A 15,653-nucleotide genomic window follows, 5' to 3' on the forward strand; every position below is an offset into this window, starting at 1 on the left:
GGCAACATATGAGGGATTGGCTCAAAATAAACTACAGTTTTCATTTTCATTGCCCTTTAGCAACATGTCCCCCAGTGCAACGGTGTGGCTGACTTATGTGTTGGACAACAATGGAGACCTATAATACAGAGGTATAAGATGTATCAGGCTTTGGCTAGAAAGATCAGTTCATTGCTGATTGTGGTCTTTGTTTAATTTCATTTTTTGAAATAATTTGGCACAGTGATGTCCCCCATTGGCTTCTGATTGTCCCTGCCCGCCAGGGGGCTCAAACTGTCTGGTCACAGGCCGTGTTGTAAAAGCTTATGGTTCATTAAGTGTAATCTGATCATCCACATATCCTCCTGCTGCTGTAATCCTCATATTTCCCCACAGGATTCGGCTTTTTTTCCTTATTAACAGTATCTTGCAAGATTAGTTTTATTATTGTGTATTCATTTATTCTAAATACAATCTGAGTAGAGAATATCTGTCACCCAAAGGTCAATAGTTTGGGAAAAATGATGCACATCCATACCTCTGAAATTATGTTTATTCAGCAGTCAATATAGAATGTTAGATAAAACATTTTTTGGCACAGTTGCTTAATGATAATAAGCTGTCCCATTTCTGTGTGGTACTCTAAATAAATATGCAAAACCATAATTTACTTCCCAAATAAATACAATATAAGCTACAATAAAGATGCACCGCATCCGCATATGCGCCCCGCACTGCACCTCCTCGGAAAGACAAAAACAAAACAAAACATAATTTATTGTACTTCAGGCAAACAGTTGCAATGGGTTCAAAACCAAAACAGATGCTTGATAATTCATTTCAACAGCTTATTTTCCCCCTAAAAGTCTACCAGGCAATACAACAAGGAGGCATTTGATGGGCCAATAGAAGGCTGTACTGTGGGCTCTGGATTAAAGCAAGTTACAGGATTTTATATATGGGTGCAAACACGTTCCCAGATCATGTCTCTTCTTCATAGTTAGTTTTCCTGCAGCGAGAAAAAACAAAACAAAACAAAACAAAACAAAAAAAAAACACATGTCACTACTGATCATTAAAACCATTCTTCTCTTTCACACTTGAGCCTCTGATTGGCTAAAAACTCTGTGTAAACGTTTGCAGATTACATCCAGAGACGACATAAAAGAGGTTGTATCACCTGGAACTTGAGACGTGAGATATTTATGAATCTAAGTTTGTGAATTCATCATGTGTTGAATTAACTTTGTTTTGGCAATTCTTTGAGAAAAATAATTCCAGAGGATTATGGGTAGTTGCAACACAGGGTTATTTGGGAAAAGTATTTTTAAAAAAAAGACTTAAAATTACAATTTCTTTGAGAATGATGAGCTAGTCTATGGAGAGCAAATTGGAGAAATTGTTCATACTGATCTATTGCTAAAGTGAGAGTGTACTTATGTGTTTTAAAATTGGTCCTCATTGTTAATCTACACAACATCAATATACAAAACACTTATTAAACGTGGGTACCAAACCTGGAGCTATAGAAAAGGATTTTCTTTCGTTAAATTCTTATCAATACCTTACCTGTGTAATAACACTGCAATCAGTAACAGTAATGCAAACAAACAGGTCACAATGTCATGTCTTGTGCAACAATTCAACACACTTTTAAGTCAATATACTCTCTGGAGACATCTTATCACAAGAAGTTATAATTAGGTCAACGGTCCAAACTGTCTTGCACAGAACTTAAAGTAAACATTGGTGCATTAAATTATTTTTTTTGTTTGTTTGTTTGTTTTCTTTATGGCTTTGAACTGACTTTTGAGCACTTTTTTTTTTTGCCTGACGGATGATTTACTATCGCCACTATAATCATGTAAACTACGAGATTTGGACTTATTTACCGTCCATGGATATGAAGTGTAGTAACAGCAATAATCTAGTCCACCATGGCTCATTGTCAACATGAGTCATATGTGTACTACTACTCAAATGTAATATCACAAACATAATGTTGCTACATTGTTGTTACACCACAGTTTACAGTGTTACTACACAGATAGAAAAGATAATAAAAATGTTTTGTCATCAACAGTCATTTTCTGTATTTTTACATAGAATCCACAGAAACACAGCACGTGCTGTCCATGTGATTCGTTCCCAAGCTGTGGTGACAGTGAGAAGTCTGTCTGTCAAAGATGGCCGCCGTGCAGCAGTCTTATATTACATATTTCCATCCTTTCCTCCTCTCCTTGAGATTATATTCCATAGTTTTCTGTAATTGTCTTTTAACAGCATCCTTGTTCGACTCTTCCAACAGAGGCTGAGAGCAGCATGACGAAATAATAAGTCCATTTCTCTGGGTCATACACACCCACAATTCTTCGCAGACACATTCTGTATCGTGTGATAGCGGCTCTTATTGTCCAAGAAGGAAAAGTCGTTTTCGAATGCGGTTGGCCGGCAGCAGGGCCCGTTACTGACCTTGTCCTTGCGGCCCTTCTTCTTGAAGCCCGTCCGCATCATGTGCTCCATGGTGATGTCGTAGTTATGCCGGTGGGCCGTGCATTTGCCACTGCAGTAGCGCAGCAGCACTGTCTCGTCGCTCTCGTAGCCGAGACCCAGCTCACTCACGGTCAACTCCAGCTCCCTCAGAGAGCAGGGCTTTTGCCTCCTGGCTCTTTTAGTCCTTCGGGCCTGGTTCTCACCCAGGCGTCGGCTCTTCCTTCTCTTCCTGTCTAGCAAGGTCCCGACCACATGTTGAAGCTCGCCCTCTGTGAAGCTCTGGAACATCATGGAAACTGACGGAGACGAGATAAATCAAAATTAATAGACAGGTGACAGAGAGATTATCTGATTTCTGTGCAACGTGAATAGCAGGGCAGATATGTAAACATGGCAGATGGTTCCCAGAGATAGAATCCCATCTGTGATGAATGCCTTGCAGTGAAGCCATGGGAAACGGGGCAGTCAGTGAACTATGAGGTGTTAATTGACTGCAGGCTATTGTGAGATAACAACACAGTCAGGTACTAAGTGTTCTGTCTGAACCCCAACAACCCTTTCACATGACACCTAATCTCAGACCAGACAAGGAAGGAAGAAAATAACAGTAGATCTTACACTCTGAGAGGAGAGAGTTCATGTCGTCTGTTGAGCGGACTCTCCGATGAAGACCATCCATCTGCCGCGACATCGCCGCCGACTCCGCTAAGGATGGTGATGAGGTTCTGGATGTTGATTCTGATGATGAAGACGGACTTGATGAGGATGAAGGTGTGTATGGATATTTTGTCTTAGGTTTGAACTGTCCAATAGTGGCCATGTTTCTAACGAGGACGATGGACAGGGCTGCACCACAGAGCATGAAGGCAAAAGTAGCACCTTTCCATAACTTCATCTTAGAACGTGGAGGAGCATTGAAACTCTGTCGAGAGAGGCAAAACGTCAGGCAGCGTTCAAACAGTCACATATGAAAACCTGTCACATTAAAGCACAGAGAACAATGCCATAATTGGCATCTCCTCGCCATCACATTTCAGTGACCTTCCCGTAAATCCACTTCTCTCAACCTTAGCCTGACAGGGCTTTTATTTTACCGTCAGTTTACTTTCTCTGATTCTGCTGTCAGCTCATTTTCACTCTTAAGTGGGTTCATGATCTGTGAGCTCGACATCACTTGCTGACACCTGAGAATGCAGTGTGTGTTTAAAGTTATAGGAAGCCTGAGGGTGAAAGAAAAAAAACATTGCTGCAAAATATTTTATTTAAACTGGAGGGAGCTGACTGAGTTGTGCAAGTACCCTACTCATAAAACCTCTAAAAGGTTTTGTGTATTATCTCAAAAATGTAAACTTCTTTCCTTGATTTCTTAAGAAAAAAACACTTCTTTGTGCAGAAATCGTGTCCCTGCAATATCCTTTTAAGGGGGGGTGAGGGGGGTGGTGGGGGTTGCTTTACGGGAATCTCTTTGCCACACCTATTTCCAAAGCAATGTATGATGAGGCCTCAGTGAGTATGTGCTTATACGCCCCTTCATCTTATACAGCCCCTCCCTTTTGATAGACAATGCAAGCAGCCACAAAACTCAATTTGGAGGATTTATTCCTTTACATTTTCTCTTTCCTTATTGTCATTCCACAGGTATCTGAGAAGTTTTACAAGCTCACTTCTTTGTATTTTTCATATCATGTCACCAGTGAGCAAAACATTTCCCCAGAGCCGGAAATGGTATACTGGCAGCAACTAACAGCAATTCCAGACCAGCGTTACAAATTGTTTTGCCAGACTGGATTCTGTAGTGTACATATACAGACTGCTGGATTGTTTACAGTGGGACAAAGTGTCACATATCTTTGTCCAGGAGTTTTTTTAGAACCAAAAATCTGAAATGGATCATTTCTGGAGGTTTGCGCCTGCAGATTACATTCAACATAAACATTTGTGAAAAATAGTAAAAGAAGTAGGAACATTTTGGTTTCTTGTGGAATTTAACTTTTGGCCTTGGAGCAAATGAAACAAAAAAAAAAAAACTATATGCAAATTCAGACAGTGCTTCACTACGTCTGTTTTGGACACCGCAGAGGGAAAATACAGAGACGCTGAACACATGAGCTGCAGTGGTATAAACAGCGTATAAACAGGTACAACCAGTCCTATCAGTCAAAGCTTGACTCATCACTCATAATTCCATATGGGTTTGACGTGGTAAGCAGCCTCTGCACAATGGTGGGGTAGAATAGTATTCATTTGAAAGTCAAACATTTCAGCTAACAATCAGACACAGTCTATGTAAATCAAACGTGGAGCCTGCAGAGTGTCACTCCGTGCCTGCCTATACGTCGTTGTATTTACAGGCAGCCGTGATAGATAGAAGCCTCAATGGAAAGTTTCATTTTGTTTCTGTTGGTTCAACACCAACTCTTCACACCAGGAATCTCACTGCTGCTGCTTCTAAATGTGATAAATCGCCAATTCAAAAAGAGACGATTTGTTATGATATATGGCAAAGGATGAGATCATTGTTTTCTTATGCTATTAATAGGTCAGATTTGGGGCAATTACTCATCCTGGGAGTTAATTGTTTCACACAGACGCGATCCATCAATGTCCTCAGTCTGTTAGCTCTGTGGCTCATCGTGATAAAACAATTAGCTCGTAAAAAACAGATGAGTCCTCCGATGTCTCAGTTGCTGACACTGGACGAAGACTGGTCATCAAACACTGATCTCACGTCCCAGAAGACACTTTGATTGTCATAATTGCTCCACTCAGAAACACATTAGTTCTATCTGCAGTCGATTGGCGCCAATAAAAGTGCCAAGGAGCATTCTGCAGCTTGTTCAGATGGTCAAGGGTGATTAATCAGCACAGACATTTAATATCTACCACTGGCCCCTGCTGTCATGGACATAAATATACAGACACTGATAGGAGAAAGGAGCACGAGTGTTTTCTTAGGAGAGCAGCGGAAAGGCATGAATGAGGAGTCCGCTTCCTGAAAGGACAAATACTGCCGTTTTCCAGCAAATAGAGAGGAGCAACAACGCAGAGGATATAGTGGAACCCCAGAGGACTCTCCGGCAGAAGGAAAAGCCATCCTCAAACAGAGACATAAAAGCGCAGATGAGTCGCAAAGACAGCTAAAACAGCTCCCGCACAGCTGCAGCATGTCTGGCCCTCACAGAGCTTCGGTGCTGATGTGCCCATGCATGCTCCTGTGTGCGGAGAAAAGGCCGGTCAAACGCATGAGGCTCAAAAACAAACGGAGAAAATCATCTATTCACAAGGAGAAAAGGCAAGGGTTACACGCATGAAAGTCCTCATTAGGGTTTTGTGTTTAGAGTGAGAGCGGGAGTGAATACGCGGCATGTAAGAAACAGCACACCTGATGTTTGCACTCGGCCATATGTCATCTGAAGAGCCACCAACTGAGTGAAAACTGTCTCAGAGGATCACTGACATGTTTGAGGGAAACAATGAAAGTGAACCGCTTCGCCAAGAATTCCTAAGTCAGTCGGAGCCATTCCTGAGACATTATGTATTCTCAAATACATGCATCATACAGTTGCAGCCGGACACTCAACCCTCAACCGAGCTCTTGTTGTGACTCAAAGATCGCATTATTTCAAATGACACAATAAAATAGATGTTTTCAAAGGAATAATTGGGTCAGTGGCTGTGGTGCAGCTAAGCTGGCGGTAATGTAATTACAGTAGCATGGCACTCGTGTCCTCCCAGCACTCCCACGCCAGATTGAGACACTCGACAGAATGCCACAGCCTATGGAAGATGAACTAGAGATCTGTCAAAATGGGGATAAGGGGCGTCTGTGGTTAACACTTTTGAATGAAGCCGGCAGACAGGGGGGGGCCTTCTTGTCAGCTTGCTTGGATCTTGACCAGTGTGACATGATTACAGTGAGAGAAGATCACAGACAGGCCTGAATGAAGAGCTTCTTTGTGCTGGAGAAAAAAGCAGATAGCGACTTTTATGTGCCCCCACTCTGTAGCATTTGTTCCTGTGCATTCCCTAAATACAGCCTGTTCTGTCTCACTCTCTCTCTCTCCCTCGCTCTGACTCACACATACCATAAACACACACATACAGCACTTGCGTGGCTTCACTTTTCCCAAATCATATGACACGGGCTTGTGTAGAAATCGAGACAAAGTCCAACCTTCCACTGTTGTCCAGACACCCACTTCACTTCCAGGGCGCGCACACACTCCCAGAAGCACCATCACATAACACTAGATAATCCAGCTTACATAATAGTGCTTCTTCTTTATATCTAGAAATGTCCACAGGTCTAAAGCATTGTGTATTTGCCACTGCACCACCTGAGGCCTGCACCTACAGAACATTATTACCCCGCTGTGTGTTTCAGCTCAGCTCCACCCATGTGACCAGCTGTCTCTGCGCTACTGTGAACACACCCCATAAATACCTGCACTGAAAAGATAACAGGAGCATAACAAACAGCGGGAAGGGCACCTACTTTGTTGTTGCAAGGAAACAACATGCTTTGGGGAGTCCTAGAGAGGCCTTGTCTAGTCTTTTCCCTCTTAGGTGAGCATCAGGAGGCCTGGGGACAGCTAGAGAGTGCTTGGGGAGGTAATAGGGACATATTCCAAAGATCAGGGCGGGATTAGCACTAATGCCTGCCGGCTTTATCTGCAGTCACGTGGGCTAACACCTGGCTGCAGTGTTGGTGGCGAAGCCCAGGCATTGCCGTATGTGTGTGTGTTGGTGTTAATCCATCAGACACCTCTAACTCAGGGGTTAGGCCAGCATGTAGGGCCCACTGATAGAGCACCAGCAGGCACTTCTTTTTCTCCTACTAAAACCTGTCCTGATTACAGTCGGAGTAATGGTGAAGAAAAGTGACAAGCCCTGTGAGTGAGAGATCTGTTGTGTTGGCACCGGGGTGGGCCAAAAGGCTGTAAAATAAAGTGGATGTTCTGAGCCAGGATTGGCTGTTCTAAATCCAGCCTTGGTTCTAATGCAACTGAAAAAGGCTTAGGTTAGACTGTGCTGTAATTTTGCTGGGCAGCCACTTCTGTTGGCTTTGGCTCTGTCACTCAGTAACCATAGGATAATTAAAACAAGCCTGTTCCTTGTTAGTGAGAAAGCTACCGTTCATTATTGAGGAGAAAAAAAAGAAAAGAAAAGTGGAAAACATCTGCAGGTAACGCCAGAAAAATAGCATTCATTTTTACACACATTCCACAAATCCTGACTCCTGCATCCTTTTACTGGACATAACTGGTAAGTGGCTTGAAAAGCTTCAATTTTATTTTGGAAGGCCTACTATCACCCACGGATTTATACAGATTAATCCAGTGACCCAACAGCCTAGCACGAAATCACACCACTCAAACCTGTTGCTGTTAGGGTGGCGTTAATCAGGTGTGAGGGGAAGATGCACATTTGACACCTGTCTCACTTTGCCCGCCCTTTGCTATTTTGGGAAGAGCTGAGTTAAGGTAAAGTTGTGACATGCATTTAAATAGTTTTTTTCTAACAGGGTTACATGAGAATTGGCAAGGAAGCATCACCTTGCCTCATCATTTTTGTGCCACCTGGGAGGAAGATTGATGTTGTCTTTCGGCTGCTTTCTAAAGAGGAGCCTGGGAGCTGCTATTCTGGCTGCTAATCTGTCTATGCCAGATCCTCTTTTAACACAACAGCATCGGCCCTAAACCCATGTTAAACATGTTGATGTTGCTGTTACAAAAGGTTGACGGCCATCTGGCACACACTGAATACCACTTTCAAATATGACCCATGCGAGCAAGCACAAGCAAGCACAAAGTGAAATATGATGACATTTTGTTTTCTTAAGATTAAAATAAATCTTCATTTTTTTATATGCACAATGAGTATATTATCAATTTTATTGCGCAAAAAAAAAAAAAAAAAAAAAATGCAGACGACACAACGAGGAGTGGTGCATCCGCTCAGCCTCCTCATCAGCTTCCTGCAGTTATGACAAGCTTTGGCAGGTTATGAAAGTTGAACAGCTCAATTGACTTTAGGCTTAACCTCTATCTGGCCTCTCGGGGCTCCGCTAGATTCAGTATAATCTCTACGTATGATATGGGCTTAGTGAGAAGGGGATCATCACTTCAGTAAAATGCCCACAGTGAGTATCATCAAGTTCCTCCTTCCTTTATATTTTTAGATAACAAGTTTAACAATTTGATCCCAATCTTCTTAATTATTTAAACTATTAAAGGTTCAGCTCTGAAATGGTTGAAATGGTTGTTTATATATCTGTAAGTAATGCTTTAACCTTTGGGGAAGAAAAGCCAGAGAGTATTTGGAGAGCAATTATGCATGTTAATGAGGCAAACCACCATGTTGGATAAGCGACATGAAAGGAAAATAACCCTCCCTGACAAAATAAACTTGTCTGTGCGGTGAAAGGTTGTTCAAACTCTGCAAGAAAATCATAATAATAATTTATTTTTTGCAACATACCGGCATGCCTCTTGTAATCAGTGGTGACTGCTTTGCAAACATTTCGTGACAGGCGGCTGTGCGGTATTGACATGTGGTTCCTGTGAGGGCCGCTTGTTGATACAGATAATCCAGCGTGTGTTTTCTGCCACTCAAGCACTTGGTGAGGCATCCCTGTCAGCGGCACCTAACGCCTTCCCCATAAGCTGCTGGCTTAAACTAACAAAAGAAGATGTGGTGTCCTTACCGTTCGGCCGGCTAATCCAGACTTAGCTGCGTGGCGTCGTCTTCAGCTGACCTCCACAGGCAAGTGCTGGCTAGGTAAGTCCATCATCATCACAGGCGAGGCGCGATAGCAGGATTCCTGCTAGTTCCCCTGAAAAGCATCACAACTCCCTGTGCTTGCAAGTAGGGAAGGTGTCCTGACTTGATTCAGGTCCAGGCTGTATTATTCATTTATCATATTTCCACTTCCATAGAACTCTTAAGTTGCAAAGATCAATATCAACATTCCTCCAAATGTAAGCATGGGCTTCATGGCTTCTTGGAAGGTTGATCCATTCAAAAAGAGGAGAGATGGGTTGTTGAGAGCAGCCTGTCACTTGGCATCACTTCAAAAAATTCAGAAAACTCCTGTCATCGTCCTCCTTCAAACAGAGTTCTTGGTCCCCTTTCCGCACAGACTTAAGCCTGAAACAAGAGGAGCAGAGCAAAACTGAGGTGCAGTGTCATGTCATGAACAGATCTCACAGATGCCTCAACTTTTATTCCATCTGTTATGAAACTCACTCTCCCTCAGAACGTTTTATCTTCATACAAGAGCGGTGTTGGAATGATAATGCACATCTCCTTACCCTCTTTCCAGCAGCACTTCTTCTCTCCAGCTCCAGAGAGGGGAACTCTGTGGGTCGAGAAGATGGGTGAGGAGGGAGAGCTCGGTTACCGTAAGTGGAGCAGAGAGCTCCTCTGATGCCTCTGCCTGCCTCACCCCCTCAACTGTTGCTCCTCCTCCTCCATAGTTGTGCTTGTGGGCCGAGTCGGATTACTCCTGACATGATAATCTCCCTGGCTCTAGCTCCAGGAGCACTAAAGGATGCTTTGGCCTGAGCAAGGGCTTACATTTACCTTCTGCCGCAAGAGAGTCTGCCATCTTAAGCAGGAGATTGGTAATAGCCTCAATTGGGCAGATCGGTCTGCCGAAGCAAGTGTTTTCCAATCTTTTAGTGGGAATTAAGAAAGTTCACAATTGGTTTAAATGGTGCTAATACAACATTAACCCAAGTTAAATAGAATTATCACAGCAGAGGTATTTCATGATGTTTCCATCTACAGTTGGCCGGGGATAAAACCAAGGGTGTTGTTGTTGAGGATCTCACGTTCACGTCTCCTCCAATACAAACCAGTATTTTAGCCCTTGAGCCTCGAGCGCCAAATTAGGAGCAGATGGTTGTGCTTTTGGAAGGTATCAGGCACTCCAGACTGCAATCTAAATAAATACCCCATCCATGGAGGAAATGCGTCAGGTGTGCAGGGTCAGTCATATATAAACAAAGGCCAACCAGTTTGGAGACGAGTGAAGCGCTGGATGAGGGAGGAGAGGTGACGGAATACGAAGAGGTGTACAGGTGCTGTTTGGGAGCATAAAGCCGTTCCATAAATCTGCAGGTAACAGAGCAGAGCTTATGGTTCAGAGCTGCGGCCAGAGCCAAACATGCTGAAATGTGCTGGAGAAAACTAAAAGCAGCGTCACAACAGGAAACAAATTATTTGCTAACAAATATCTCATTCTAACACCATGAGTCACTGTGATATCCTCGGGCCAAATTATACACAAATCTCACTGTGCAGTGTTTCAATAGAGAGGTGGAGATGTGGCCAAATGCTAACTTGCTAGAACTTAAAATTCCTTCAGTGTTGACTGAGAGAGAAAGGAGAAAAAACCAAAGGAATCTTTACCCAAGCTTCTTCTCATACCAAAAAATGTGTATTGATGGATATCAGAGGGTTGTTATCTCAATGACCTGAAGCGTAGATTTCATGTAAAGTTTGAAGTGAAGCCAAAACAAATTTTTCTTCTTGCTTAAAGCCCTTCAGCGCTAACCTGAAGAAAAACACTGGTCCACAAATCAACAGGAGATCTGTTCTCTTCTTCAAGCTGAGAATATTTTGGTGACGGTCAGCAGGTGCACAATTATCCACATCCCCTCTGCCACAAAAAAACCTAAGAAAGCAGGAGAATTATTACAACTAACTTGTTTGACATATACCTCAATTATTGTGCAGAGGAGCCTGTGTAAATACATAATGGCCTCCAGTTTAACTGTGGATATCGTGCTTTTCTAGCTTTGAAAAGGAACCATCAGCACAGAAACATTTCCTGACATCAGGCAGGAACCTTTCTACTCTATACATATTGTTCACAGATGTGTTAAGTTTTCATAGACCAACCCTCCTGTAGTGAAACCCCAACAGCTGTTAATTGCTAAATCAAGTCAGAGACAATAGAGAGAAACATTTGAGCCGTGCATTGCAAAGTCTCACTCAACAGCTACGATTACATTAGTCAGAGAGACAGTCTGACGTTCAGAATATACAAGAGAAAAAAAACAACAAAGTATGTTTCCAATTTGAATATGATAGAATCCCATACACATCGGATTGAATCTTTTCCACTGGGTGTGGATGAGTGAAGAAACACATTTTGTTTAGGTTTGGGCAAGATTTTAAGGAAGCCCTCAATCAGTAACACTATAAACACCCCATTCCAGTCGAGGTGTCATTAGAACGGCTGGAAATAAGGCACAAATGTTGCTACTACGCTCGTCTTGCACAAGATGTGGTTTGATGATTGGACAAGAAGCCTTCAGCCAAATGTCATCTCAGCGAGTGGAAAACTACTTCTTAGAGAACCAAAATCTAAACAGGCATTTGTGAAAAAGATGCAGAGGGACAATGGGGGCTTTTTTTCTGAGCGTTACATGTTGAAAGACAACACCTCTTTCTCGGAGAAAGTGGTAACAAGGTAAATCCATCCTGGCTCAAGAACAAATATACACTGCAATTTGCAGTGGTGACCAGACGAGCTGAGGCCCCAGGGGTGCAGAGGCCACTCCAGTTTCAAAAGGCGCGTCTGTAGATTCAGAGAGACTTTTACCTCAGCACTTAACCGCCTCTGTTTGTGTTACAATTTGTACCTTCAGCTAATATGTATTATAGTAAATTTACTTCCTACACAACTACAGTGTGACAAGTAGAACAAAGTGTTTAGAATAACATGTTTGTGGGAACAGCTAAATGCTGCCCCCATCTGCCTGTGGTTTACAACTACATGTCTCCCAGAATAAACAACCTCTCACCAACAGAGATGCCAAAACTAATATAGCTTTTGTTGTTTAATGCAATAAATATTTAATTTGATTAATCAACTTTTAAATTTTGGTAAGATTTTGTTATTCAGCACAGGTGGTACTGCTCCAGCCGCCTCTTCTTTCTTTGATCTGCTTCAGCGGCTTCCCTCTGCCCTGAAAACCCTTGGTGCCGTCAGGACCAAACGGCTGGCGCAGCACTCTTTGCATCACGCCAGATGCATACGGGAGTCCGGGTGCTTTGGGGTTTAATGCACTGGCTGCAAATTTGCGCCTCAACACCCAGGGGATCCCAAAACTCTCTTTATCACAGTCTCCAGAGCACCAGCTCATTCTGCTGTACCTCACATTCAACCCAGAGAAGGACTGGCCGCTGCAGCTGGTGGAGATCTGCTCACAGCTACTTTGAATGGAACTGTTCAAAGTATTTTGGGGCTGACATGTGTCTGGAGTCGTAGCTGGTGAAGAGGGTTCCTCCTGGACCGGATCCTCTGAGGTTTCAAGTGGATTTTTCTGGGACAGGGTGTCCACAGATTCGTCCTCAGTTTTGTCTTCTGATGATTTGTCCTTGCTGATGTGATGCGTTGACTGGAATCCCAAAGGCACCACACACATGTCCTTCCCATTGGACTTGTCTTCTCCTGCTTTCAGGACACTGTAGGTCTTACGGACCGCCTCTAAACTATCAAACTTCACCACTGCGCACAAATGTTGGCCAAGCTCTCTGTGACGTTTGGCGTAGCACTGCAGCTCCTTAGGTAGCATTTTGCCAGGATGCAGGATCCAGACTGAGGTAACACCACTGTAAGCTCTGAACTGTAAGATCCTCTCTGAGAGGGAAAGTCGCTCCAGGCCTCGGGCTGCTCTGTCTTCTCCGGTTTGCTCCTCACAAATGTTCCAGACGAGGAGGAGCTTGCTGCTGGGGGAACACAGCAGCCATCGGGGAAGTGGCTCTATCCGCCTCACTTTGGTGCGCTCATCATTCACTTCGAGAAGGTCTGAGCGCTCTGCTGCTGCTAGAGTCATGTACCAGTTTGTGGTCAGGGCCTTTATCTGTGGCAAACAGTGGCAACCTCAGCTTTGTTTGCATTTCACTGCATTGTTTTTATTCAAATGTTTGGAATGCAAACACCACAGAAAGCGCTCAAAATCTTGCTAAAACCAAAGAAATGTGTCTTTTTTTTTCTTTTACCTTTTTCAAACAAGTGAGGAGCTTGAGACTCACGTAGCCCTGCTTGTTCTTCTGCACATGTTTAAGCAGGAAGCCATCCTCTGCCAGGTGACTGTTGGAGAACAGATCCTCCAAATGGGCTTTAATCTTGAAGCACAGCAACTCACCATTTCGCTCTTCCTCATCTTTGGCAGATTGTGAATCATCTCTGCAAGAAGATAGGACTCAGGATCATGATATACTGCAATCTAGATTAGTCAGCCATATGATTTTTTTTTTATTTCCTTACCCAGTTGGATTGCTCATGGTGTCTCCTGAGGTTAGGGATAACGGGTCACTAAGCTGCAGTGTTGTTTGGGCTGTTTTAAGTATTAAGGAAAAGCAGCAGGCTTCATAAGAGCTGAAGAAAAAAAAAAAACATGCACCTGGACACAATTCATACAGCCACAGTGATGTTGGTTGGTTCTGTGGGATCCAAAACAAAATCATATGATGCTGCAACAACCAAGATTCCACATCACACAATCATACATCTACCACTGACAATAACACAAAGCTACTCCCCTGTGTGTGTTTAAAAAAGGAGAAGCACTGTCATGTAAACAAACTAGAAGCTTTCATAAACAGAATATTATCACTGCTGAAATTACGGCGCAACAGAAATAACCCCAGCATATCAGTATTATTATCATAAAACAAAAGAACAACAGCGTCATTATAGGTGTGAATTTCTGCAGCGTGCGGTTCAGAGTTAAGTGCACAATCAAATCAGAAGAAAATTATGATATTGCCGGACCAAATACACAATTCATGGCAGCACTAAAGTATAAAACAGTAATTAGCATTTAAATGAAAACATTTTACTGTTGCTGCATGTCATTCCAACATGTTCAAAGCACAAACAAGTCAGTTACATGAAAATATGTTCCCTGTTGGTTTATGTGTTTGAACCAGTGCCCAGATAAATATGCAAAACCTGCAGCTCTGCAGTGACGGTTGACTTAGCAAGTTCCATACACATTTGTATAAACTGAGGAGTGATGCCAAGAAACAATATTTACATCTATCTGTATCTATTCATTAGACTGACAGTAGTGTCTCCGTGGTGACATACAAAAAACGACTGTCATTAGACCGTGTGTATGATATCTCTCCCTTGCTGGCTCGTTCCCAATGTAACGAACACTGAGCAGTTTACTCGACAGTGAGCAGTGAACTGAGATTTCACACAATTATGAATCATCATTATTCTGCATCATCTCTGACAGGTGCAGTGATACAAGACTCATCTTTGAATCGATAAAAGGAGATACATTGCATGGTGGGGTTTACTGTATAGCAGAAGTAGTAGTGTAGAAGTAGAACTTCACACTGACTCAAAACACTTAAAATGGTGCACAATAACAGTACAGTATTTGTCAGCAAGTATAACTTCCTATAAAGACTTTTGTTATTAATATTTTATATTATTACAACAGTGTTCGACTAAACATCAGTTTTACACACCAGCCTCCACTCACAGGTGCCCATCTTTTGTTGTTACAAACCCTCTGTCTGCACAAAGGCAGTGCTGGAACAAACTGTGTTACTACACCCTCTGATACATTATTAGGATAGTGCTGTACTGCAGGAAGTACTGCTGTATGTTGTTATCAGAATGTGGAGAAAAAGGCAAGTAAGGAAGACAGGCTGGTTGGTCAGAGGTTCATCCTACAGCAAGACAATGATCCAAAACATCAGAAGGAAAGAACAGACGGTGGCTTCACATGATGAAGACCAGCACAGACTGCTGATGTAAACCCCACAGAGGTGATTTGAGATGAACTGGAGGGAAGGTGAAAGCAAAGCAAACTGCAAACACAACACATTTGTGGGAACCAACATGTCGGGACAAACTTTCTGAACAATCTTTAATTTCCACTGTAGAAAGAACGTCACGAGTGTGTTCAGCAGCTGAATGAGTCAAAATGTTAGCTTCAATTAAGGGTTTGAGATTCCACGATTCCCCTTTTTAATTATTCATTTGTTCCATGTTGAGTTTCAGAGAACACCAGGACATTACAAGCGGAAAAACTGAGGTGTTCGAAAACTTTTGACGTAGTGTACATCTGCTTGCAACTACATCATAGTGCGTTAGACACCATGTATTAAATGTTTACGTACCGCTTCTACATGTTAATTGAGGG

At 42.8% G+C, this 15,653-nt stretch overlaps 2 protein-coding genes across 2 annotated transcripts; both read right to left on the minus strand.

Moving 5' to 3' along the window:
* Positions 1 to 514: 514 nt before the first annotated feature.
* On the minus strand, positions 515 to 10,067 carry LOC111655868 (uncharacterized). The gene is made up of 4 exons (XM_023407405.2): positions 9,786 to 10,067; positions 9,179 to 9,621; positions 3,091 to 3,394; positions 515 to 2,768 (listed from the first exon to the last, which is right to left on the minus strand). Exons 3-4 carry the CDS (start codon positions 3,365 to 3,367, stop codon positions 2,332 to 2,334), a joined length of 714 nt encoding a protein of 237 aa, XP_023263173.1. The 5' UTR covers positions 3,368 to 3,394; positions 9,179 to 9,621; positions 9,786 to 10,067; the 3' UTR covers positions 515 to 2,331.
* A 2,264-nt stretch (positions 10,068 to 12,331) lies between these two features.
* On the minus strand, positions 12,332 to 13,956 carry LOC111655875 (la-related protein 6-like). The gene is made up of 3 exons (XM_023407411.2): positions 13,757 to 13,956; positions 13,489 to 13,675; positions 12,332 to 13,349 (listed from the first exon to the last, which is right to left on the minus strand). The coding sequence occupies exons 1-3, from the start codon at positions 13,954 to 13,956 to the stop codon at positions 12,381 to 12,383; spliced, it is 1,356 nt and encodes a 451-aa protein (XP_023263179.2). The 3' UTR covers positions 12,332 to 12,380.
* Positions 13,957 to 15,653: the final 1,697 nt, after the last annotated feature.

Source organism: Seriola lalandi, unplaced genomic scaffold, assembly GCF_002814215.2.
Source record: "Seriola lalandi dorsalis isolate HSWRI2012SDOR001 ecotype SW California unplaced genomic scaffold, Sedor1 jcf7180002054334, whole genome shotgun sequence".
NCBI classification, from domain to species: domain Eukaryota; kingdom Metazoa; phylum Chordata; class Actinopteri; order Carangiformes; family Carangidae; genus Seriola; species Seriola lalandi.

Excerpts from the sequence above, each read along its gene's own strand:
- LOC111655868 (XM_023407405.2), bottom strand. The coding sequence starts at position 3,367 with ATGAAGTTATGGAAAGGTGCTACTTTTGCCTTCATGCTCTGTGGTGCA. Across the intron at positions 2,769-3,090 it reads GAACTCTCTCCTCTCAGAGT|TTTCCATGATGTTCCAGAGC; the intron begins GTAAGATCTACT and ends CGTCTCCGTCAG.
- LOC111655875 (XM_023407411.2), bottom strand. The coding sequence starts at position 13,956 with ATGATTTTGTTTTGGATCCCACAGAACCAACCAACATCACTGTGGCTG. Across the intron at positions 13,676-13,756 it reads ACCATGAGCAATCCAACTGG|AGATGATTCACAATCTGCCA; the intron begins GTAAGGAAATAA and ends ATCTTCTTGCAG. Across the intron at positions 13,350-13,488 it reads TCCTCACTTGTTTGAAAAAG|ATAAAGGCCCTGACCACAAA; the intron begins GTAAAAGAAAAA and ends TGTTTGCCACAG.